This window comes from Chinchilla lanigera, unplaced genomic scaffold, assembly GCF_000276665.1.
Source record: "Chinchilla lanigera isolate Chin_1 unplaced genomic scaffold, ChiLan1.0 scaffold00061, whole genome shotgun sequence".
NCBI classification, from domain to species: Eukaryota; Metazoa; Chordata; class Mammalia; order Rodentia; family Chinchillidae; genus Chinchilla; species Chinchilla lanigera.
The window spans coordinates 7,893,182-7,920,432 of NW_004955462.1; the positions used below are offsets into that span (position 1 = coordinate 7,893,182).

At 35.8% G+C, this 27,251-nt stretch overlaps 1 protein-coding gene across 3 annotated transcripts in view; it reads left to right on the forward strand.

Moving 5' to 3' along the window:
* The window catches only part of Nme7 (NME/NM23 family member 7), a 193,454-nt gene that overhangs the window by 13,428 nt on the left and 152,775 nt on the right, over positions 1-27,251 (forward strand). For all 3 annotated transcript variants that reach the window (XM_005398204.2, XM_013521410.1, XM_013521411.1), the window contains exons 2-4: positions 9,289-9,396; positions 10,144-10,310; positions 24,241-24,351. In XM_005398204.2, coding sequence (XP_005398261.1) covers positions 9,289-9,396; positions 10,144-10,310; positions 24,241-24,351 — 386 coding nt within the window. The remainder of the gene's footprint in view (positions 1-9,288; positions 9,397-10,143; positions 10,311-24,240; positions 24,352-27,251) is intronic.

Sequence of the window (27,251 nt, forward strand, 5' to 3'; positions counted from 1 at the left end):
TTTTGTTGCATACTGTGAGGTAGATTTTCTTGAAATAGACATTACAAAATACAATGTATGCTTTTCAGTGCATTGTTAGATTGACAAGTCTGACAGCTGTGGCCTGACTTCCATTGTCACGTTGCTTTTTATGATCTGATTTGTTTTAATGGAAGATTAAGTTAAAAGGATTTAGTTGCCAGTTCTGGATATCAACCAAATGTCAGGACATGTAGCCTGCTTTGCCCTATTTCTCCTAGAGGTGCCTTTTTACCATTGCTAAGGAGGAGGACTAGGAGCATGAGATCTGGAGTGGAACTGCCTGGATTCACCCCTGACTATAGGCTGTATAAATGTTGGGCAAGTTTCTTAACTTCTCTGAACCTCAGTTTCATCATGTGAAAAATGGAACGAGGGCTGGGAATATAGCTCAGTGGCACAAGTGTCTGCCTGGCAAATGCAAGGTCCTGAGTTCGATTCCTGGTACCAAAGAAAGGAAAAATGGAACAAATACCACCATCTCCCCCTTAGCATTCTTTAGATAAAATACAAAAATGTTTGTGTTTAGCAAATAGCAAATGCTTGATAGAAAGTGTTAGTTCTTAACCTTTACTTTCCTTGTAATATTAGACTGGATTGTAATGAATTATTTCTATGTTGGGGCTATTTGTTACTGAATTCCTAGTTGGACATTGCTTCTTAGTTTGTGCAGAATCTATCACAGAGCTGGGCACAAGATAAGCAGTTGAAAAATACTTTTAGAATGAATAAATGAGTAGATGAATGGAATATCTGATCAGATGTAGTGTGTTTTTGAACTAAAAAGATAAAACTGACATTGAGTTCTTATAGAAAAGAAAGATGGACAGAAAGTAAATATGTAAATCAATCTTTAAAACTGTTATAATCTCACATTCTTATTAAAAAATAGAATATCTTTCCCACACCCATAAATGTGTGCTTAGCTATAATTTATAAATACTATATTAATATATTACATGTTATAAATAAAATATAACAATAGAAACTCTAATAGTTAAGATAAAAATAAAGAAACATCAAAGTATTGATTCTCTGCCTGCCTTCCAGAGGTCCAGTACTTCAGAGACTGTTGGTATCAGAAAAGGTCTTTTTGTCAGACTTGAGTTTAAGTCTTCGTTCTGGAACTTAATGAGTTACTTATGTAATTTAATCTCCCAGTGACTTACTTTCTCATTGTGGAAAATAACAGCCTACTAAGGTTGTTGTTAAAAAGATTTCTGCAGTAATATATGGTAAAGAATTTATCAGGGTACTTGGTACACAATAAGGGCTCAATAAATGTTAGATGCTATAACAGTGCTACTACTAATCAATTATAGTTATTATTATTACTATTTTTGGGAAATACCTTTTTTGGGAATTTTTTCTTGAAAGTACTGTCTTTTCATTTTAATACATTTTTTATTCATAAATCATCAGTTTTGTTCAATTACTTAAATTCTAGTCTCAGAGCCCTCAATGTTACTGTAATCATTGTGCCTTAACACAGGCTCAGTTATAAGAAGTTGTGTCTACAAAGTCCATAAGCTTAGCTGTAACATCATTTTTATGCTTAAAAAGATCTTCCATTTTTTTTTAGTCACTTTGTCTTGAAACCTTGAATATACCTCCCCCACATAGCTTTTCTCTGTCTATCATTGGCTTATTACTACTTACTTAAAAGTCTTTTTTACCCATCATTCTTACTGTTTTCCCTTTTAGGCCTGAATTAAAACAGTTGCTTGGTCTCCTACTTGGACTCCCTCTTTTGGACTCTTTCTTGTCGCATCCTGCTGTCTATCACCCATCTATCTATTCATTATATTAGTGTACTGGATTATCTAATGGGCAGCTTGTAACACCCAGCTGAACTGAATCAGGTGTGCTGTATGTGGAAGGCCCACATGAAGATTGTTGCCAATAGCATAAAAGGAGAACTGGAGGGGAAGATGGTGCACTGTTGCTTCTCCTGGAGAAGCTTGTTGTGCTGGTTTTCCTGATATGAACTCAGCTGTTCTCATTGTTGGAGGAGCTCGGGTCCTCTCTGTCACTGAGGATGGCTCTGGTTCTTTTTGGGGCAGCTCTGGTCCTTACCTTGAGAGTTGCTTCCTGGCTCCAGTGCAGATCCCTCAGCCTGCTACCACAGATCCTTCATCCCACTGGCACAGACTTTCTAGCTTCCACTACTGACCCTTGGGCTTTCCAGTGCAGATCCTTGATATAGACTTGCATGAGACGTTGTCATGGGCTCTGGGCCTCCAGCTGGACTCACAGAAGACATTGCCATGGGCTCTAGGTCTTCAGCTGGACTCGTGGAGGACATTGACATGGGATCCAGGCCCTCAGCTGGATTCTTTAGGTCTCTGATGCATGGATAGATCTCTTGCACTCTTCTGCATTTGACTGGGTGAATATTATAATATAATCCTATAAATTGTGTGTCTTACATTAAGTCTATTCCCTTGCAAACCCTAACTACTGCAGTTGGAGAGCAGTTACTGAACACCTAGTATTCCAGATTCTTTTCTGGACCCTGGAAAAGAATATGCCATTCCATATATATATATATATATATATATGTGTGTGTGTGTGTGTGTGTGTATATGTATATATATATATATGCTCCCTGCCCTCAAGGGCTCGCATACCTATTAAGATGAATATCATTTAAGTATTATGATCATATTGAACTTAGAATGTTCAGTGACACAGTGATGCACTATTTTCATTTTGGTTTTAGAATTTTTTTTTTTGGTTTTAGAATTTAAACATATGTTTTATTGAGCTCTCTCTGTTCTTTTAAAGCTCTATTCTTTCAGGGTTCCAGGAACACCCATGTTTAGTCCCCGTGCTGGGATCTTATGGCTGTTGTCACGAGGAGCATGGAGATGTTCTTTTTCACATGTGCCTGGCCTTGGGTCACACAGCCTACCTCTGACTTATTTTTGTAATGTGTTTTTGCTGTTGAATTGTGAATATTGGCTTTTTATTGGTTCATTTGGAATATGTGCATAGCTCCTCAGGATTGAGATCATTATTTTGACTTCTGCATATCTTCCTTTTCCCTCCCAAAACCCAGAATCAAACCTGAAAGGGTGCTTTTTTGTCAATTATCTCTAACTAGACTCAAATGAAGGTCATCCCCAGTGAAGAGGACCCTCATGGTCAGCATATTTTATAGGCTTTTGATCATGTCATTAAAAACAGGAAATCTGATGTTGAATTTTTAATAATTAGAAAGGAGGAGTAAGATGCAATACTCTCTGGCATGCATGCTCTTTCCCTCTACCAGTGCTGCCCTTAAAGGTCAAGGGAATGGTGCCCTGCTTTTATCCTAAAGGGGTGGACTGAATAGGAACTGAATAGGAACTTAAGTGGACTGAATAGAAAGTACTGTTTTGTTTATACATTGGTTATACTCATTTGAATATAAAAAAGAAAAGAGTGTGATAGAAAAAAGAGGTGTGATAGAATATAGTGAATGTTTAAATTTTTAAAATTACAGTAAAAAGCATATTACCATGGATCCTCTTGAGAATACGCTCCCTCACTTCAAGCATACTTAATCCCATCATTCCTACCACTTTCTGAGGCAGTTCTGGAAGTCCTTTTTCATGCATGTCTTTAGGTGCACTGTCCTGGCTGCCTTCATGGCCTGGATAAATTCTAAACATGTACCTTTCATAGTCTTTTTGACTTTGGGGATGAGCCAAAGTCACACTGCCAAATTTGGTGAATAAGTGGATGAGGAAACACTGTAATGTTTTTATGAGTCTGCCTTTCTGTTGGCCTGCACTTGGAAGCAGTGTTCGCCATATTTTTTATCATTCCTTGTAAAAACACTTAGGAAAGAGGACTTCCACAATGCTTCAGAAAGTGTCAAGAATGATGGGATAAAGGCAGGGCGTGGTGGCTCATGCCTATAATCCCAGCACTCGGAAGGCTGAGGCAGGAGGATTGCCATGAGTTGGAGGCCAGCCTGGGCTACATAGTGAGAATGATGGACTAACCATTTGAAGTAAAGGGGCGTATCTGGAGGGAGATTAATGGCAATGTGTCTTTTACTATAGGCATTTTAAATTTTTTTATATTCACTGTATATTTTGATCACCCTTTGTATGTGATTTGGTTGATGCATGTTAAAATAATTCTTAAACATGTTAGTGATGAGTGATGAATAAACACCCACATTAGAATCTTAAGAAGTGGAAGCAAAGCAAGGAGATATATAAATACTTAAACTGAAATTATAAAAAGACTTTCAGGAATAGATAAAATAGGTATGTAAAAGTACTTAAAGATACTGTGCTAGGTGTTGTGTTAATAATTTTCAATAGGAGTTATTAGATGACTCTAAGATTGATGCGTTGAACAGATATTGATTGTGTGTGAATGTATATAAGGCACTTTGGGGATACAAAGATGGATGACTTTCATTTTTGTTTTCAGGAACTTTCATTTTAGAAAAAGGTAAGATCTGTATACATGAACAACTATAAATATGCTTCCAAAGGCTCAAATCAAGTGCAGGAGGATTTTAGAGTACTGAAAAATGTCTTTCATCTGGGAGACTTGTGGAGAATTTTATTGAACAGGTAAAATTTGACAAGAAGATGCTGTATGTGAAGATTTTCAGGGAACTGAGAGAGTGTTTACAAATACTATAAAGAACATACTATATGGAACCTTTCATTGGTGCAGATCTGGAGTATATTTAAGAGTATTTCACCAGCTTTCAGGACTGAGGCATGACGCTTTTTGGTTTGTTCTAAGAAAATTAAATATATCAGTTATGTGGTATCATTTTAGAATCTTTACCTACATTCATTTTTATTCATCATCCAGAAAAAGCCAGCCAGCTCTTCCTAAGATATGATGATGGGTAAGGACTAATTCTTGATTTATTCCCCCCTCTCAAGTAGCAATATGTATTAAAAGGGCTGTTTTCCCCATCAGTGGTAATCTTGCAGAGAAAAATGGGTATAAAGATACAGATTTTCATATGTGGAAATTAAAATTTATTCCCAATAGTACTACTAGTACTCTCGTATAACTATTCTAATACTTTTCTTCCCCATCTTGTTCTCTAATAACACCCACCGTTTATTAAGCAGACTTCCCACATGTGGAGACTGTCAAATAGATTAATTCATTTAATCCTAATGGCAACCTTATAGAGCAAATCTTAGAAAGGGTAAATAACCTTGGTATACAATCGACCGGAGTGAGGCTAAAGCCCGGGCATTTGACCTCAGCATGGTACTGACTGTAAAGGCAAAAAGTTTAGTCAGTTAGAAGGGCCACAATTTCCTAAGTGGATGGGCTTCATTTTGACCAATTTGTGTGTGAGGTCATCTTCCTCCTCCTCTTCCTCATTCTGTTCCTCTTCTTCCTTCTTTTCCTTTTTTCTTTCCCATAACTTTTACTTAATTAGAAAAATAAATCCTTTGAAGACATTTTATTTTGTATCAAAATTAAATATTTTAAGATTTGTAATTATAGAGAAAAAGTGAAAGTAGAAGGACTTGAGTAAGATGAACAGTCTAAATGGCTTTATAGTTGCTTAGACCCTGAGCATTTCTTTGTATTCAGTAATAAGTTGAAGTACAGTAGAGTTGTCTACTGCTGTCCAGTCATGAAGAATACTACTTTTTAAAAGTTCAACCAAGATATCCTATTTTCTTAGAGTCCATTAAGTTTTTATATAATAATGAAAATATTTTATTAAACTCAATTGACTTGTAGAAGATGGCTGAATTATGACATGCCATACAAAATGAGGGACACTGAAAAATTTTTTTCTCAATTCTTGGGCAAATGGGAAAGTATAATGAAAAATAAACCTGTAGGAAATTTGATTTTTTTATTAACAATTCCCATAGACTTCATTGCTTCATGAAAGAGATAAAAACTATGTGGCATTGAGTTATGACTCATAGTTTTAAACAATATGTTTGGATAAGTATTCAAATAATATACATTTGAAACTTGGTGTTTAGTTACTAAATAGTCCTGTATAATTGATTATTCTTGGTGGTTAGGATATAATTGCTTAATTTTGGTGAAGTATATTAGTTCTTTAATGGGACCATGTTTGAGTGATTTCAGAAATAGAACTTTTTTGTCTGCTTCACTTTTCTTTAAAATTTTTAAACAAAACTCCGTTCCACAAAGTTCTAGACCATAGTACCATAGAGTTTCCTTGAATATTTAAGTGGGAGGCTCAGTTGATGTGCTTATTGAAAAGGAGTCACAGTTTCTTTTCTTCTGAGGCAATGGCTTAGTCTTGGGGGCTACTATAACAGAGTAGTTCATTAACAAAGGATGTTTGCTTCTTACAGTTCTGGAGGGTGGGAGTTCCAAGAGAAGGTACTGGTAGACTTGGTGTCTGATGAGAGACTAGTTCCTTCTTCACAGAGGACACCTTCTTCTCATGGTGGAAGGGGCAAGGGAGCTGTATGGGGTTCTTCTATGGTACTAATCCCATTCAAAAGCTAGACTTCCTGAAAATGTCACATTACGATTAGGTTTTCAACATGAATTTTAGGACAATACAAACATTCAGACTATAGGATGTAAGGATGGGTCAGCAACCAAGATGGATTAAAATATACCTTAGAAATGATTTCTTCCAGCTTGTTGAATATACAGTTATTTACTATTATAGTCTGTTTTTAATTCAGCACATGTATTTTAGTGACAGGCGTCTTACTTGGTTCACATAGAGAAAATCATTTTTTGGTGGTGGCCATGGTGGGGAGCAGGTGAATGTGCTTTGGAGGAAGGGAAAGATGGCAGTGCAGTGTTTTTGAAAGGCTTTTGGCCTTGTAGATCATGAAGTGTAGTGGGTTCTTCATCAGTGTGTTTTTTTAAAGAATAGAACAAATAATACGTTAGTGCACAATAAGTAATACAAATGCTGAGAGAAAATGTTCGGTAATATATTTGTAGTGTATGTGGATTGGATCACGATGTGACTTATATAGTCAAAAGTTCTGAGCCAAAATTGTCATGGATTTTTCAAGATATGGAAAAAATGACATCATCATTGTAATAATAACTGCTACTAAATTGTAACTACCTTCTTTTATTTTAAAAAATAACTAATATTAACGAATCTTTTCAGTTACTTCTAAGCTCCTTCTGTTATTCAGGTTTTCAAACATTTTCTATTCCTATCCTCTGTGCTTAAGGTACTATATTTTGTGCATAAATGGTTATCAGTATTTCTCTTTTAACAATAACTCTTAAAAGTAAAATGTGTGAGTAGTACCCATTAAAAAGTTCACCCTCCACAATTTTGGAAACTAAAAATATAGTACTATTTCACGTGTATATTAATTAGCATATAATTTTATTAAGTTTTAAAAAATACCTTTTTAAAAAATTGACATTCCTTAGGATAGTGTTCTCAGTGGTGGTCTTGGTCTGAAGAATACAAAGCACTGTTCAAGATGTGTTCTTGAACGACTATTGGTGTTGTAGTACAGAATTCTTTAGCATAAGTACTTGTCAGTTTTCTGAAAATGAAATAAAGACATTTCCAAGCATCTACTGTGGTCATGAATTCACACCATCACATCATGCTACAGTTGCCACTGCATTATTTTCCTTCTCTCAATGTCTGTTTATTCCACGCACTGCTTTGCATTTCCTATGTCCATATCATCTCATATTGAATCTGGATAACTCTTCTTTCTTGATCTCACTGTTATACTTCATTGTGAGTTAAACTGGCAGAAACCATTAAAGGGGGTTTTGGTTGGAGCTGTTCCTAGGATTGAGGCCAAACTGACTTTCCTTTGTCTGTGATGTTGTTTGATTTCTTATTATCACTGTCTACTTTTCTGCTCGGGCAGAATGTCTCCATCTCCATTGCTCTGCTGGGTGAGTCAGAGCTCTTGATGTCTGGATGTGGACAATTACTTTTTGCATCATGCAAACCTTTGATTGAACCCAGTCTCTGACCCTGAGCACCTGTTTGATCTGTGAAGTATGTAGATAATCTCTCAGAATCTCTGTTTTCCCGCTGTAGAGAATACCTTCATTACAGGTTTGTTGTGAGGCTTAACTGAGATGTATATTAAAAACCCAGACACAATATTAGCTTGTCTCCATTTCCCTCCCTGCCTCCCTCCCTCCCTACTTCATTCAATATTTGGTTCTAATTATTGTGAGAGATAACTTAAGATTTTTGAAGGGTAACTCAAAAGCACCTTAGAGAAAACTAAATACAAACAATCAAATGTAAGTAAACAGTGTATCCTACTGACTCATACAATCTAGTGATAGTTACCTCAAAAGACAAACACAAAACAGTGATGACCCTTCTTTCCTCTCTTCCTCCCCTTCATACAGGGTCCCACTACTTGCCCAGGCTGGCCCGGAACTTGCAATCCTCCTGCCTCCGCACCTCCCGCTGCCCTCTTGTCCTCAGCAGCTAGGATTACAGGCCTGTGATGCTGAGGGGCAGCGTGGGCTTCACTGCTTTTGAGATTGGGACCTCTTTCCCAAGGCTGCTCCCAGACAGTGACAGAGGTGGGCAGAGGTAGTAGAGCTGACCCCTAGCTGGGACTTGAGCTGCTCCTCTGGTAGCTAAGGGGCAGGAGCCCTTCCTGATGGGCTTCTTGAATCTTCCTTAGACTACACAGCAGTCCAGGATGGTTCCATGCGCTCTGCCTTGCCTCTCTTCCACTCAGTTACCCTTGCCTGTGGGCTTTCCCAGTCTTCCCTGACTCGCTCCCCATTTTCTCTGGTAAGAATTTTCCTTAATGAGATTATTATATGTTCACACCCATCTTGGCTTCTGTTTTTCAGAAGTCCTAGAAACATTCTTCTACTATTTCTATTAAAAGATGCTATGATGAAATCACTAAGGCAAGAAAGGTTGTTTATAATATTTTAATGCTAATATCCTTAAGTTTAGGAAAGTTAAAACTCCTGCTTTGCAGCCTTTTGGAAACTTTTTCTCATATTAATTTATTGATAGTCTGTACATAAATTTGCCTTCAGATGGATTTTAAATTGTTATACCAGTAAGATCAGGGGCTTATATTCTGAAAAAAGATTAATTTACTTCAGATGATCAGATGGATGTGAAACATTAAACTGTTCATAACTTATCTTTGAAATGTCTAAGGGTATTAAATGAGAAATTAGCAGGAAATATTTCTGAGATTGCTATCTTATTTTTCTTGGAAATATTTGGAAATTCTCATTTGTATGACGTATACAAAAGTGCTTACATTTTATACATTAGTGTTAAAATTACTCTATTTTTCTTTACAGAATCATAGTGAGAGATTCGTTTTCATTGCAGAGTGGTATGATCCAAATGCTTCACTCCTTCGACGTTATGAGCTTTTATTTTACCCAGAAGATGGATCTGTTGAAATGGTAAATGAACCTTCTGTTGCTTGAAAGTTGGTAAAGAGGTTGAAGGTAGGACAGGGTATGAATAGAATTACCTTTTATATAGTTGCTTTAAAAATACATTCATATGTATTTTCTGAAAATTTTGTGGGGGGTATCCATTATAATGCCAATGTAAAATTATAACTTTTATATTTTTAATGCCTAAATTTGTAATATTTTGAAAACTGAAGCGGGATTATTCACATTTTAGATAAGGCAGTAATCAATAAGTAATTATAGGTAAAAGTTATTATGGTCATAAATGTAAGCATTATTGAAAAATATCTGTACAAAACATGAGATTGAAGAGATTTGGAGGAAGAGGGTCCTTTTCTTTGTGTCCTTTCATAGGCAGCACTGTTAACAAGTGAGTCTGTTTGTTAATGTAATGCACATACAAGAAAGCAGAAATTTGGACATATGACTATCTTCCTGTGCAATTTCATAGGCTTTAATTTGCTGAAATAATTTAACTATAAACAAATATTTCTATTCACAATGTTTTGAGTGTTATATTTGTAATAACCAGCTTTTATATATGTGTGTATATCACTGGATTAGATTAGGAAATACAGAATTTATAATATAAATTGTATTTGTAGCACAAAAGAAACAGAACATAATGTATCTTTGATAAGCCAGAACTAAGAACTATGTCTGTCTCATAATAAGTGAAGATGCTTTATTGATACTTATATTTTTTAATTGTGTTGTTGTTTTGGGTTATAGCATGATGTAAAGAATCATCGCACCTTTTTAAAACGGACCAAGTATGATGACCTGCGCTTGGAAGATTTATTTATAGGCAACAAAGTGAATGTCTTTTCTCGACAACTGGTGTTAATTGACTATGGAGATCCATACACAGCTCGCCAACTGGGGAGCAGGAAAGAAAAGTAAGCAAACAATTACATAGTCTTTTTTCAGTCTTAAGACACTATGTATGAATCTTGGTATCAAATTCTAATTTCCTGTTTCTATGTTGTGTTTCATAATGTAGACATTTTTCAGTAATCCAATTCAAGGATATGACATTTTTAGAATATTTTGGAGCAGATTTTGTGATTTTTTTCTTCAATCACAACAATAAAACAGTATCCATAGTCTTCAATAGAGATTATTCTTTTGAGAGAAAAAAAATACAAATATAAAAATATGTCTCATAATTTTTTGTTACATGTATCTAACTGGGAGTAAGAGCATTTGAATAAAAAAATCTTGTTCAGGATAAACATGGGTTATGGGGAGAGAAGCAGTGACAAAAGCTGTAAGTTCAGTGGAAACTCAAATGTAAATTTATTTCTTGTGGAATTGCAAGGAAAGTTTATGAAGATGTTTAGACTGGATAGTGAAATATAGATTGGAATTTTTTCCCAGGCAGATGTACTAGGGGAAATGCTGGTTAAAAGCAGAAGTAAAGCAAAGGTACAAAGGCAGGAATCTGATTTAGGATGGTAGCAAGACATATGAAAAGGAAGGGAATGTGTGAGCCTCGTAGAATAATAATAGCCCTATGATAAACATGCAGTGACTGTTAGCTACAGTATTATTATAGAAGACTCAATGTTAAATGATGTGCATGCATCATCTATTTCAACCCCACAGTGATGTTTCAGAAAATGCACTGTTACTATCTCTACTTCACAGATTAAAGAGTTGAAGCTTACAGATGTTAGGTAACTTGCAAAGGTCCCACAGTATAGAAAGATTAAAGCCCGAAGTCAGTAGAATCAGGAACAGGAACAAGCACAAGGCAATGGATAGGACCTAGAAAATGATTGCCTTTATTCTGTCTTAATTCATTTTTATGTCTCCTGTGGCACATAGTATATTTCTTCACACATTGTAAGTACCTAATCTGTGTTAGCTGAATAAATTAATAAATACCAATTTAAACTTTATTCTTTCTTTTTTCAATTTCCTCCCTATTCTCAAATTAGGACCTTGAGTCTAATTGGGAAGTTTTTGTCACTGATATATTTGTTACCAGTATTGCCTATTCTTGAGCTTTATTCACAGAAATAATATATGTCCAATAAATTTTGACCACCTGACCAATTGAGAAAAGACAGTATGAGTGTTGTAAAAAAAGAGGACAAAAATATAAACCATATAAAAGAATTGCAATACAGGGAAACTAATTTATCTTTTTGTTCACAACTGTATACCTAAAGACCATTGTGGCAAAGCCTCCAATAGTAAAAATTACTCATGGGGCGTGTCCTATAACAATCTGTTAAATGAATGAGATTACATCATTGAAAAAGCTGGTATGTGAGGAGGAAGAGTTTCTAGCTGGCATGGCTTTTGCTCCCTTCTCTCTTTCTCCTTCCCATTGCATGTTGCTTGTGTTAGTCAGCTTTCCTTTATTTTGATAAATACCTGGAATAAATCTGTTTATAAAGAGAAAACGTTTAGTCTGACTCACAGTTTTGGAGATCTCAGTCCATGACTGATGGGCCTCACTGCTCTGGGCTAAAGTGATGGCACAGCATGTCATGGCAGGAATGAAGGTAGACGAGCCCATTCATGTCATAGCAGTGAAGCAAAAGAGAAAATCCTAACCTGCCTTTGACCCCTACCTAAAGACCTCCCATTAGGCTCCACTTTTTAAAGGCTGCACCATCTCCCAGTAGTGCCAGCAGGCTGTGGGGGTTGCTTTCCAGACTATAGCATGGCTTTTTCTGCAGCACTGTGCCTTTCATGTGTCTCTTTCTTCTTTATTTAATGTCTGTCAAAGCTACATTTGCCATTCTCATTTTCCAGTTTTGACTTAGAAGAAACACGGAATAAGAACTGGGCTTTAGAAGAAGTAAACACTTTTTAAAAATTTTTTTTGGGGGAGAAGGTACTGAAAATTGAATTCAGGACCTCATACTTGCCAGGCAGTTGCTGTGCCGCTGAGCCACATCCCTGGCCAATGAAGACCTTTGATAACATTTTTCTATGAATATTGATTTTTCACTATTATTAAATTGATATTTTATTTTTCAACCTGTGCATTTATAAGTTGTAACTTTCTGAAACTAGAATTAAATATATTTGAAATGAATTTTTAATTCATCATCTTTCATGTCTGTGATTTTTGTTGCTTATATTTTGTGTTGTTTTGAGTTTTTTTTTTGCATTTGGGAAGTGACTCACAGTAACTAAAAATAGGGATCAACAGGGCAAGTTAAGACTATTTGTATAAAAAGCTCCAGAAACTATTTAATTAATAGGGAAAGAATTAGCCAAACTGTTTTTCGAGTTCTGTGACTTTCTTACTTTCAAACCTTTTATAATTCTTAAGGTGATTTAATGTTCAGGATGGGGATTAGTACACAGATAGCAAAGGATTGGAGGCAGTGAGTACTTCATAAAAAGACTACAGATTCCCAGAATAACTGTAAAATAGGGGAGGAAAGGGTATTAGATAAACAGGAATTTTATTCTTATTAGATCTCATGGTAAGAGTCAGTGCAATTAAGGAAATGACAGCCATAAGTCCTTTATTCATTACTAATAAGTACCTCTAGCTTTCACTTACTGAGCACGTGATATATGCCTGTCACTGTGATAGGTACTTTATATACTCATCTTGGCTCAGGACTACCTTAAATTTTCATTTAAACTGTAAAATAAATGAGTTAAGGAGTCGAGGTTAATAATCTGACCCAATCAAAATAAAATCATAACCACCATAAAGATAGTAATTTATATATCTTGACTTATCTGAAGTGAATATTGGTAATTGTCTTTTACAGAATGGTTAAATAATTTGGCTGTAGTCATACAGCTAGAAACTAAAGGAAAAAGAGTAAACTCTGTTGTGTTTTGCTCTAAAATTTATTCTTAGCTTGGCGTGATGGTGCATGCTTGTAATCCCAGCAATGTGGGAAGCTGAGAGGAAAATCACAGGCCAGCCTGAGCAATTTAAGGTCAAGATGCAATATGTATACATGGCAATACCTCATGAATATATTCATTATGTATCACATATACTAATAAAAAATTAAAAGTAAATAAATAAATAAAAATAGAATAAAAGGGCTGGAGATACAGCGCATTGTGAAGGCTCTAGGTTCAATCTCCAGTTCGACAAGAACAAACAAACAAACACACAAAGCAAACAAAACATTCATTTTCTGCTGGGCTTGTAACTAATATGCTGGTATCTTAGTTACTTTTCTCTCCTTGCTGAGACAAAATACTGGACACCCCAAATTAAGGGAGGAAAGGTTTATTTAGCTCACAGTATATGGAGGTTTCAGTCTATAATCAGCTGGCTCCAAGGCAGGATGGCAAGGCATAGGGGCAACAGTTCAAGGTAGGAGAAGACAACAAAAGCAACAAGAACAAAAGGGTGAGGGGAGAGCAAGCCTCTTTTCCTCCCTTATATTGTAAGCAGGCTCCTCCCAACCCCAGGGCCGGTGTAGCATTCACACCATCTCCATGCCCTCCTCTCCCACAAGATGAGGATGTTTACAAGTGAGGACCCTGCTGCTGAGTTAAACTTCTAAATTTCTTCAGTTGACAAGATGTATTAACCATTACATCTGGTAAATACAATTAAATGGTACTAATTTTAAAACTGGGACTATTTTAATGTGAGAACAAATTTGAAACAGTTGGGCTTTATAAATATAGTTAATAAAAATATATGCAGTATTGTGTATTTTACTAACAAATCATTTCACCATTTTCTTTTTGAGTATTTCCTAACTGCATATGGGTAGTAAATACTGTAATCATTTGAATGATTAAAATAAACTTCTTCCAAATCCCAGAGTTTCAAAAGTATATTATTTCATTTATATAACAAAAACGCACACATATGGAAACACATATGAGTGTTTGCCAGGCACCTACATAAACAGCTTCTATGTAATAATTGTGAATTAGTCTGGTTTTTGATCTAATATAATGTCAAGGAAAATTAAGGAATTAGCTACATACTTCTCTCCATTCTTTCTGGAGGACAACCTGCAACTTGATTGAAGGTGAAGTTGATCTCCGTGGAGCCAGTCAGCTCAGCTAATTGTGAGGCAGTTATCCAGATAATTCAATAGAATTTGTTTTAGCTCACAGATCATCCTTCAGGTTTCAGTTCCCTCTGACCGTAGAAATGTGACATTTGAGTCATAGCTCTATTCTTTCTTTTGAAGACCTCTAATTAAATGGAAAGGTTATTAGCCCAAGTTATTTGAGGCTCCATCATAGCAAAAACAAAAACACAATATGGAGTGTTGCATCAGCATGGACATGCACTGATTCAATAAGAGTGTATTGCCCTGAAATGGAATGTCGGTAAACAGCAAGCTAGTTTCAGATGTGACCTGTGCTTAGAGAAGGTTTGAGAATACTTTCCTTGGAGGCATGGGGATTGACCTAAATTACCTTTGAATTGTTTCATACAGCCCAGTAATTCCAAGTATTTGCTTAAACCACAAAGGCTTTATTGATAAGACTTTTTTCAAGTACAGAAATTTTCAGTACTTTCAGTACTTTACAGTTTCTAGAATTACATAGTTATACTTACGAATGAACATATATTTTCTGAGATTAGAATTTGATGCATATGAACTATATACTTTTTATGTTTGAAGATTCAGAAATGTCATCAGATATACAAATGAAGAAATGTTATTGGGAGAAAAATATGATGAAACCTTGGTTATTTAAACTTTGAACCAGCCTTGAGGGCCAGGTATTGTATACTTAACCTATTTACCATTTTCCCCAAGAATACTTGCTAGAAGTGCTGGTGTTTAACTTGTGATGATTTATAGGTTATAATCCTAGCCTTATTCCCCAAACTTGCCATGAGCTGTCTTAATTTTATTGTTATTTTTGTATTACTCTAGTATATCCACAGTCTTTGGAAACAAAAGACATCATCAATTTATGGCATTTTGTTTTTAGTAGTGGTATTTCTGTTTACAAAGTACAGTAATTCTTAATCATTAAAAATTAAGTGAACACTAGCAAAGAGCTGTTATTTTTTTTCCTAATGGAAATGAAGCAAAATTATAGTACTGACATATAATCATTTGTGTTTGAATAAATTAAAAGACATTAAAAGTAATAAATGCTATAAAGTTACCTCATCTCTTCCCTCATTCCAACTGAAATGAATGAAGATTTAGAACAATGTAAAAGTATTCCTTTCCCTTCCCTTGGTTCCTCTAGCAGTGCACCCCTTGCTTCTCTTCTACTCTCTCAACAGGTATGTGGGTGCATGCCTGTAATCCCAGTACTCTGGGAGACTGACGCGGGAGGATCACAGGTTTGAGAGCCTGGGCAGTTTAGCGACTTAGTGAGACTCTATCTCAAAAACAAAACAGAACAAAATAAAACAAAACCTACAAAGCATTAAAAAGGCTGGAGAGGTAGCTCAGTGTGAAGGCCTTAGTTTGAATCCCCAGTACTCCCAGTACTGGATAAGGGGTGAAAGAGGGGACACAGAGATAGAGACAGAGACTGACTGACTGACTGCTGGTGATCCCCAAGCTTCTGTCCATGGACTTTTCCCCATCTGTACATTGTACCAGGGGACTGTCTTTACTCTTATGACTTCAACTGTACGTTATTTTCTAAGTTTATATCATCCGCCTAGCTGCAAAACCATATGTTCATCTCCTTTTGGATTCTTTCCACCTGTATTTCTCATAAGCATTTAAAAATTAACAAAATCAAAAAAGAACTGTTTTTCATTGAAAAACCTGCTTCTTGTGAATTTTTGAGCACCATCTCCACTAATCACAGAATCAGAAAATTGAAGCTCCTGGAGTCCTATCTTTTGTATCCCCACATCCAAATGGGGACCAAGTCCTATGAATTTATTTACCTCCTTTAAAAATCTTCTCTTCTCTTCTTCATTCTTATCCCTTGTACCCTAAACCATCTTCTTGCTGTCTTTTGAGCTCAGTGCATTTCCATTTTACCTCCAAATTATTAACTGATTTAGAACTGGTAATTCCACCATCTAACATTTGTAGGTCTCTCTCTCTCTCTCCCCATTCTATGTTGTTTCTTCTCTTTGCCCCTCATGTTAGTCTTTCCCCCACATGTGTGTATAATTATGTGCTTTTCTTTATCTGTTGGTGATTATTGTGTGTGTATGTGCGGGTGTATTGTATATGAGGTAAAAATATGGAGAATGTTTAAAAATGTATTAGAATAAAAGACACATTGCCATTAATTCCCCTCAAAATACCTCACCACTTCCAACACACCTATTCCATTGTTGTTGCCACTTGCTGAAACAGTCCCCAAAGTTTTCTTTTGTGAGTGTCCTTAATTGTATTGGCATGATTTCCTTGATGTCCTGAATTGTGATTAAAAAATACAGCAAATACTGATGCCAGGTACCACCCAATGGATAGACAGGCTCATAAAAATGTAGCACTGTATCCTCATCCACCTTATCCACTGGTATGGTACCATGCAACTTCTGGGTCTTCCCCAAAGTCAAAGTGATCATGAAAGGTAAATATTTTCAATTAATTGAAGACACAGAAGGAGCCATGACAGCACAATTAAAAACACTCATAAAAGTGGACTTCCAGAACTGCTTCAGAAAATGGCAAGAATGATAGGATAAGTGTGTTTGAAGCAAGGGGGAGTGTTTTGGGGGGGCGATTAAAAGTAACATGTCTTTTACTGTAATAAATTTAAAAACTTAAGTATTCAGTGTATATTTTGATTACACCTCAAATATGTTTACTGTACATTTATATATGAAATATTTGAGGTAAAAATGAAATAATTTTGCTACTAGAGAGATGCTTCTCTGCCTATTTCCTGGCGGTATTAGTAATTTGTAGGATCATTATCCAACTTCAAAAGTTGTAGTTTCCAAAATTTACGTAGGTCTTTGATGTAAAGATATACTTTCCAGTTCATTCCACAGGGGTATTTCACTTTTTTGGATGCTGTTGTGAAGGGTGTTGTTTTCCTAATTTCTCAATGAGTTTGTTATTTGTGTACAATAATGTTATTGATTTTTTAGTGATAATTTTGTATCCAGCTATACTACTGAATTTGATTACTAAATGTACAAGTCTTTTGGTAGAGTTTTTGGGGTCTTCTATCTAGGTATCATGTCATCTTCAAATAATGATAATTTAACTTCTTCCTTTCTTATCTTTCTTTTTTTCTTTCTTTCTCTTGTCTAATTGCGCTGACTAATGTTTCCAGAACTATACTGAGTAGGAGTGGTGATAGTAGACATCCTTGCCTTGTTCCTGATTTTAAGGTAAAAGCTTTTAGTTTTTGACCATTTAGTATGATGTTAGCTGTTGATTTGTCAACCTAATAGATGATAGGCTTTTATCAGGTTGAGGTAAAGACCATCTATTCCAATTTTCTGTAGGGTTTTTATCATAAAAGGGTGTTGGACTTTGTCAAAAGCTTTTTCTGCATCTATTGAAATGATCATGTGATTTTTGTCTTTGGTTCTGTTAATATGGTGTATTACATTTATTGATTTGCATATGTTGAACCATCCCTGCACCCATGGGATGAATCCCTCTTAGTCATGCTGTATAATCTTCTTGATGATTTGCTGCATTCTGTTTGCCAGTATCTTATTGAGGATTTTTGTGTGTATGTTCATTAGGGAGATTGGTCTGTAGTTGTCTTTTTTGGTTGGGTGCAAATTCTCAAAGTAGGTATTGATGATCTTCTAGATTTCTGCAGGATACATTGTAATTTACCTGTTTTCATCCCTAATTGCTTGAATTTGAGGCTTTTCTTTTCTCTTTTTTTTTTCTTTTTGAGACAGGGTCTCACTCTGCAGTTCAGGCTGGCCTTGAGCTCACTTTGTAGCCCCGGCTGGCCTTGAACTCACAACCATCCTCTTGCCTCAGCCTCCTGAGTGCTGGGATTACAGGAGTGCACCACCATGCCTGGTTTCTTTCCTCTTTTTGATAAGATTGGCTAGGACTTTGTCAATTTTATTTAATCTTTTGAAGAACAACTTCTTTGATTCATTATATTGTTTTCTTAGTCTCAATTGAATTAATTTCTCCTCTAATGTTTATTATTTCCTCTTTTATATGAGCTTTGGGTTTGATTTTTTTCTGCTTTTTCTAGAAGTTTTAGGTTCAACATTAAGTTGTTTATTTGAGCTTATTCTCTTGTCCTGATGTGAGAATTCACTTCTATAAATTTCCCTTGTAGGACTGCATCCATTGAGTCTCATAAGTTCCAGTGTGTTGTATCAGCATTATCATTTAATTGTGGAAAATGTTTAATTTCTTCTCTAATTTCCTGTGTGACCCAGTGGTTGTTCAGGAGGGTGTTGTTTAATTTCTATGTGTTTATGCAGTTTTTGTGATTTCTTTTGCCATTGATTTTCAATTTTATTGCACTATGGTCAGATAATATGCATGGCATTTACTTTAAAAATGTTCTATGGGCTAATATGTGATCTACTTTGGAGAATGTCCCATGTGCAGCTCAGAAGAATGTATATTCTGATATTGTGAGGTGTAGACATTTACTAAGTCCATTTGTTCACAGGTTTGTTTTAATTCTAATATTTCATTGTTGATTTTTTTTTTGGTCTGGTTGAGCTATCTAATTGTGAGAGTGGGGTATTAAGGTTTCCCATTACAATTGTGTTAGTGCTTATTTGATTTTTCATGTCTATTAATATTTGCTTTATGTAGTTGGGTACACTGGTATTTGTGCATATGTATTTATGATTTTTATCTATTTTCTTTGAAGTCCTTCCTTAACAAGCATGTAGTGACCTTCTTTGTCTTTTTTGATCAGTAGTGCCTTGAAGTTCATATTGTCTGCAAATACAGTAGGTACTCCTGCTTTTCTCTGGAATCCTATTGCATGGACTATTGTTTTCTATCGTTTCATTTTTGGTCTGTGAATTTCTTTTTGAGTTAAATATGTTTCTTGAATGCAGCATATTGGTTAGTCTTGCTTCTTGATCCATTCTGCTAGTCTGTCTCTTTTGATTGGTAAATCCAGACCATTTACATTGATGGTTAAAATAGATATATATTGGCTTATTTTTGTCATCTTATTTTCCTGTTGTTGGTTCTCTGTCTTTTCCCCCTGTTTAATTGCTTGGCCTGCCTGGTGGCTTCTTTCTATTGGTGTTCTTGTGCTTGTGGTCTACATTTTCTCTTTCTATTATTTTCTCTAGAACATTTTGAAGAGCTAATTTGGAGGTCATAAATTTCTTCAGTTGTTCTTTGTCATGGAAGTATCTTGTTTCTCCATTGATTTTGAAAGATACTTTGGTGGGGTACATTAATATGGGTTGGAGGTTGTTTCCTTTTAGGGCTCGAAAGACATCCCTTCAAGATCTTTGCTTTGAAGGTTTGTATTGAGAAGCCTGCTGTGATTCGGATGAGCTTTCCTTTATAGATGATTTGTTTCTTTTCTCTAACTGCTTTTAATATTCTGTTCTTGTGCTCAGTCTCTGGAATCTTGATTATTATATGCTTGGTGTAGATTTATTGTGGTTATGGCTGTTTGGAATTCTATATGTTTTATTTATTTGTATGTGAAATTCTTTGTCCATGTTTGGGAAGTTTTCTGCCATTATTTCTGTGAAGAGATTTTTTTTTTTTTTTTTTTTTTTTTTTTTTTTTCCGGTACCGGGAACCGAACTCACGACCTTGTGCTTGCCAGGCAGGTGCTTTGCCGCTGAGCTAAATCCCCAGCCCCTTGTGAAGAGGTTTTTTAATGGCATTTGTGCTGTCTTCAGCTTTCTCATTGACTCTAGTCAATATATGTGGTTGTTCTTTGCTTCATCTTGCAGCTGTTGGATTGACTTTTTTTTTATGGTCTCTTTAATTATAGGAGCAAATTCTACAGTTATATAACAAAATTTAACTTACATGCAATGATTTTCCCCTCAGTGGGGTGATTTTACCCTGTTGTGGGGTGAGGGGTTTAAGAGGAATAGGGGACTAAGATAAATGGATGAGGTCAAATATTGTAGAAGCAAGGCTAGAGGGCAAAGGATGATCACCCCAATTTGGAGAAACTGGAGGACACAGGAAAGAAAGAATGAAAGACAAAGTAAAGGAGTATTGAAGTAAACCAAAAAGAGAAGAGACAACGTTCACTTATATGAAAGTATAAAATCAAAAGATATTTGAGGAAAAAAAGAGGAGTGGAAGAAAACAAAACTAAATGTAAGAAACACAAATAGTGAAAAAAAAGACAAAAAAAGAAAAGGAAAAAAATGAAAAACAAAAATAAAAGCAAAACAAAAAGAATAAAAAAACCCCAAAACATCCCTCAACCATACAGAAAAAGAATGACCAATCAGAGAAACAAAGAAAAATAAAAGTAGTAAAATTCTTCTGCTGTCCACAGTTCTGTCATAGTGTCCAAGTCAGATCTCAGAAATGTGCTGTATATTCCAGCCAAGTTTGCCATGGGATTTGTACTGTGTGTGTGGGGGATGATTTTGGCCTCTGAATATGGGAGCTGGGACTGGTTTTCTGCTGCTCAAGTTCTCCCAGAGCCCTATTGACATGGCGGCACATCCTGCCTGCTTCTGTTCCACATGTCTGCACCAGAGCACAACAGTGGTTCACCTAACTTAACTGCTGGTTTGTAGTCTCACTGCTGCTTCAGACTTTTCCACACTGCTGGTCCCACCTGCTGGCATGAGCACCCATGCTTGGGCCTGCTCTCTCTGGTCCTCCTGCTGACATGTGCCCATCTTTGCTTTTAAAAACAGATTTTAATAAATTTCCATATCGTTTAGTATTTAGTAAGATGATTGCTCTGAATAAATTTGCCATTGTTGCTAATCAAAACCCTTAACTCAGTGTATCATCTCCTGAGCCTGATGTAAGACTATCCTCCAATATCCTGATGTAAGACTGTCTTCCAATATCCATGGGGTAAGCACACATTTAATGCTTGCAAAGAAGACATAAACAGAATCATAAATTTAGCTTTCAGTTGATTTCAGAATGGGTATTTCTATATGTAAGGCCAAAATGAATCTTTAGAAATATTTCATAAATTAGTATAAATTTCATAAATTAGTATTCTTTTAGGTGTATAGAATGCAAATAGCCATGAGCATTGCATTAAGATATTTATTGTATGGCATTAGCACTGTGCTGTGTAGGATATTTATTGTACAGCAGTCAACTAGTTATCTTTCGCATAGACATATTTGCTGCAGATTTTGGTCAGAACTTGATGACATGAAGAACGTGTTTTTGCATGGCTCTATGAGAATTGTTTTCATAATATTTTACTTTCTCTTGAGAGTATCCCATGCTGCATTGTCTGGTGTTTGATGTAATACAGTGACAGGATGCCTATATGGTAGATTGTTAACTGTAACAGCAAATCAATGGCATCCATGTTGTTTTCTGGTTCCCTCTCATGGTGACCTGGGCTTGACTGTGTGACTTTCATTGGCTGTGCTTCAAGGGAAAGCTTGATAAGTCCTTGTCCGTGGGTTCCTCCGTGGCGGTGTATGAAGAACCTGATATGGCCTCTTCATGGATAGAAAGACCCCTGGCAGTAGAAGCCTCACTCTTTTAGTTCAGTACTGCACCCCCACTGGCCCACTAGCTGAACATAGCTGCATGAATGGTCCCAGGGGAGCGATTTGTTGTTTGAAGCAGCAACATAATTGTTTGACTTTGTTATGTAGCATTACATAACAGAGGCACTTACTATACTCATGTGTCCTTCTTGTTTTTTGCACATCATTTGTAATTTTAAATAACACACATGATTCTTAATGCCTGTCTTATTTTCCTTCCAAAATGCATTTTAATTATTACCTACTGAACAATTAAGCAGCAAAGGCATGGCAGAGGAATTTATTTAATCTATCATGTAATCATTGAATCAATTCTGTGGGAATTTAATGGAAAATAAAGTTACATTTTAAGCTAAGCTAACTTCTGTCAGTTTTAGACTCTATTTTAATGATGCTGAGATGAGACTTGTGACCTTGCACATGTCTTGGGGCCCTGTGCATGCTAGGCACATGTTCTACCACTAAGTTACAGTCCTAGCTCAGTTTTAGAGTTTTTGTATTGCTTCTTATTTACAGAGATTGATGGTTGCTGCTCTGGCTGGCTCTGTGTGTGTGTGTGTGTGTGTGTGTGTGTGTGTGTGTCGTGGTGCTGGAGATTGTGCATGCTAGGCAAAACTCTACTACTGAGCTACACCCCCTGTCCAACTGTAATGTTTTATATGTTCTCTATGAGTTAGGGCTTGTGAAATCCTGTTGCAGAGCTTAGCATAAACAATTTATAGGTCAGTTTGGCTCATAACATTTAAGTAATATAAACTAAAAAGCAGACTTTTAACTGTATTTTTGACAAAGCCATATAATATAAAGTAGTACAAGTGAGTTACTTCAAACTAAAGAAAAAGGTTATATAATATATTCTATTATAGATGGTTTTAAAATTAACAACTTTTGTTTAAGTTTTAAAAATCAAGCTATAATTTGTGTACACTTGTAACTAACAATATTAAAATATTTCATCCTCAGTTGTGTTTGTCTTGTTGGTGGAAAAAGCCAACTCAGAAAAGGCCAACTTCATGGATTTATTGAATTAGTGCCAGTGTTGTCAGAAGGGGAAATAGCAGCAGTTCTCTATTGTATAAATTGAATTACTTCAACTAATCAGGCTTTTATCTTGCATGTGTACATATTATTTTTTGTGGATTTGGTGAGCCTTTTTAGTAATACTAGTAGTCACAGTATTTGTGATATGGAAGGAGCACAGACTTTGGACTCTTACATGTTAGGTGTTCCATCTTGAAGATGCTACTCACCAGTCACTGGCCTTTGCATATTGCTTGTCTAAGCCTAATTTCCTCATCAGTAAAACAGGGGCACTTTGGTGATTTGCATCTTTAAATTCTGTTAATTCAGAGATTTTTGGGTCGGGGATAATATATCACTCTGATGTATCTTGTTTGAGAGAAGCATGATTTTAGAGTTACCACACGGTTCCCTATTTCTATGCATTGTTATACTGTGAAGAATACACTTAGTTCTTGTGCATCACCTACAAATATAAAAATGTATAATTTGCAAATTGATTATGACTGCATGGAGTACCAGCAACAAAATCTCCTAACATATTTAATACAAATTTTAGAGATTAGTGTTTTATATAAAATGTATTACAGGAAATAGAAACAAGCTATGTGATGGTGCATACCTGTTATCTTAGCTATTCAGGAGGCTGAGACAGGAGGACCTCAAGTTTGCAAGTAACTTAACTGAGACCCTGTCTCAAAATAAAATAAAAGGGGCTACCGGATGCAGCTTAGTGGTATAGCACTTTACTTTTAGGCACAATGCTTTGGGTCCCATTATCAGTGCATACTGGGAAGAAAAGAAATCTTTAAGTGTCTGTATTTTCTAACTTAAGTATGTTTAAAATAACAGTTTTAGGGGCTGGGGATTTAGCTCAGCGGCACAATGCCTGCCTGGCAAGTGCGAGGTCGTGAGTTCGATTCCCAGTACTGGAAAAAAAAACAAAAAATAAATAAATAAATAAATAAATAAAAGTTTTAGGTTTTCTTACATAGCATTTTTCTTCTTTCCTCCTTCCCTTTTTTTTTGTTTCTCCTCCTCCTCCCTTTTCTTCACTTCCTTTTTTAACCCTAGGTACCTAATTTTGATTTCCTTGGGAAAATAGTAATCTTACTTATATAAGTTTTTAAGAGACATCTTTGATACATTTCTGTATGTATTTAATTTTGACACTGATATGGAATCATTGTTAAGGATGCTACTACTGCTGGGTATTAGAAATAAAACCTGTAGGACTATTTTTATTTTCAAATTTATTACTTCTTTCTTTACAGAACATTAGCCCTGATTAAACCAGATGCAGTATCAAAGGTTGGAGAAATAATTGAAATCATAAACAAAGCTGGGTTTACTATAACCAAACTCAAAATGATGACACTGTCAAGGTGAGTTGTTGATCATTTTTATGAAATGTTATAAAATGTCCGGTTCTTTTTTAAAAAAGCATCCATCTTTCCATCATTTTTTCCAAAAACAACCTCTCATTAAATAGCATACAATAGTAATCTTATCAATTTGAGCAAAAACGCCACATAGTCATATATAAATCAGTGAAGTCTAAACAGTTAGAAATATCAAATTATACAAGCCTCATTTAACTATTTTCTTCTGTAGCCAGATCTACTTTTATAACACCAATGCTTGGTAGTTGTACTTTCTTCCTCTTTGTAATATATAAGAATAAAATACTGTTTAAAAAGTATAAAAGAAAAATGAATGTCTGAGTATTTCTGTTTGTTCACATTCCCAAAAGTGTTGCATTTGAAAATGTTTATATTAAGCTCCTCTTAGTATATATAAATAGATAGATATTTGTTTGCTACTCTGAAAAGTAATCCAGATATCTAATCAGACATTTTCGAAGTTATTTAGTGAAAACAAGACTTATCTGATTTAACCTTTTTTAATCACAAAGTAACTAACTCTACTCCCATGGTATGATTATGTTTCCACCTTGGGAATTGCATGGAAAATATTCACTATGTTCAAATAAAGAATAGAGAAGTAGGCCTACCTTGTTGTCAGTCTTTTCTCAGAGTGTACAGAGGAAAACATGATCCTTCCATGCTGTTGGGTATTTCTTTTAAAAAATTTCCTATCAAGTAGACAAGGCAATGACTCAGATACTCCAGAGGATGAGGAAGAGAGGTGAAGCATCTATGAGGGCAGAGGCCTCTGTTCCCGGGGATTACGCTGAAGTTGGCCGAGGGTGACACGGTAGCATGGGGTCTGTAAGGCCATGAGTGTTGCACTTAGACTGAGCTGGCTGTGGTAGTATTCTTGTATTTCTTGTCTAGTTTTTTGTTTGGTTTTGATCAGTTGTCTTCTCACTGCTTCAGAAATCATGTCCTCATAGATGTCTATTTCATGAGTTAGTTGCATTTGTGTTTCTGTGAGAACAGAGACAATGAATAGCAGTAGACGTTCAACCTAACTCCTAAGTGTGATCCTAGAAACTTTAGGAAAATACCTTTAACTTTACCTCTATGATGACATATGTTTAATTTGAAATTTTCTCCTGTGTAAGATTTCCCTGTTTCCATACTGTCTTGAGATACAAGAGGCTTACATTTCAGAACAGAGCCTGTAGCCATTTACCTGTAACTGTACCACTCCTGAGGTATGAGTCCAAGCAATTCACCTGTCCTTGTTTCTGCAAAATGCAGATTATAATAGCACTTGTAGCCTAAAATTTTTACAAGGGTTGCATAAGTTTACTGTCTGTATGCCTCTGGTGTTTGATAACTTAGTTTCAAACTTCCCTTGATAGAGATGCTTTTTGTCTATCATATTGGGTCTGTAGCACATAGAAGAAGCTGCTGGAACCGATCACTGCCTCAAGAGCACCATAAAATGTAAATTTGATAGAATTTCTTTGAATCATTGAGGCTTATTACTTCTATCCAGGTCTTGTAAAGCTCTTCATCCGTGGAGTGCCACTAATATAAGCCCATATATTTATTGTCCTTACACACATTCACTCCTTTGTTTTGTGTACCTTTCCTCTTAGTCTGACCACAAATCTATTATCAAACCCTTTTTACTGATGCTTCTGGAAGTCTTGTCATTGTAAACAAACATTCCTGTGTCCACAGTGCTCCTTAGTCCCCCCTACCTCTTTGCTTTAATTTAAATCTGATTCTTCTGCAACAGCATCCCTTTCCTTTTAGGTGGTAGTGTAGGCTGCATATTCATAAGTATTTCTTGTCTCTTAGAGACATACTATAATGTTAATATTTTAGCCCCCTTTGCAATCTCTACTCTCTTCCCTGCAGTGTCATTCCATTTAGCTAATATTGCCAACCGCTGAGCCTCGTTTACATTCATCGATCACAAACTCTGCATTCATGAAGTATTTGAACACTTAGCTTCTAATCTCTCTCCTCCCTGACTTCTTCGGTCAGTAGGAATGTTCAGCATACCTGTGAGTAATCATCCAGGACCCCTTGCTCTGTAGACAGTTTGCCTCCCCATCTCTGTGACTGTTACCATCATTTCAGTAACTGCCATGACTACATCTTTTTTCTTAAAGTAGCTATTCCTCCAAGTTCTATGCATATTCTTTTCTTTATACTTTCTCTGGGGTTAGTCCCATATGTGGCCATATCATCCCCTATATACAGATGAAATTCAAGTACATATCCAGCCCTCACTTCTCTTTACAACCATCAGTCTGAAAGTGATGCTGGATTCATCCTTCCATTCCTCCTATCTGTAATCAATCAATCAATCTATCTATCTATCTATCTCTAATATTTAAGTCTTTTTACTTCCCTTTTCTATACATTTCTGGGACCCTTTTCCTTCTTGCAGTTCTCATTTTTATGGACCCTGTTTAGGTACTCAAAATGTTAAAATAGGCTGCTGGCTGACTTGCCCACTTCTAGACTTCATGTACTGTACTGACACTTGATGGGTTATTTCCTGCCCTAAGATCACTTCGTTCTACTCTCTATATTATTAGCATGAATCTTATAAAATGAAATGTCACCGTCCCCTTCCCTTAAATCTTTCAGCAGTTCCCCATCTGTAGGAAAAAATAGACTAGTTCTTCAGTGAAGAAGACAAGGCCCTTGATCATCTGGCCTCACTTACCTTAATGGACTCACCTCTTGGCACTTGTAGAAGCTGTTTGGGTTTCATTTCCCTGAACAGGCCATGCTTCATCTCACCTCAGTTCTCTTATGCATAATTTTGTTCTGTATCAATGTTCTACTTTTTTTTTTCTAGTCCATTTCTATTCATTATTCAGGCCTAACTCAAATGTTTAATTGGGATTTAATTG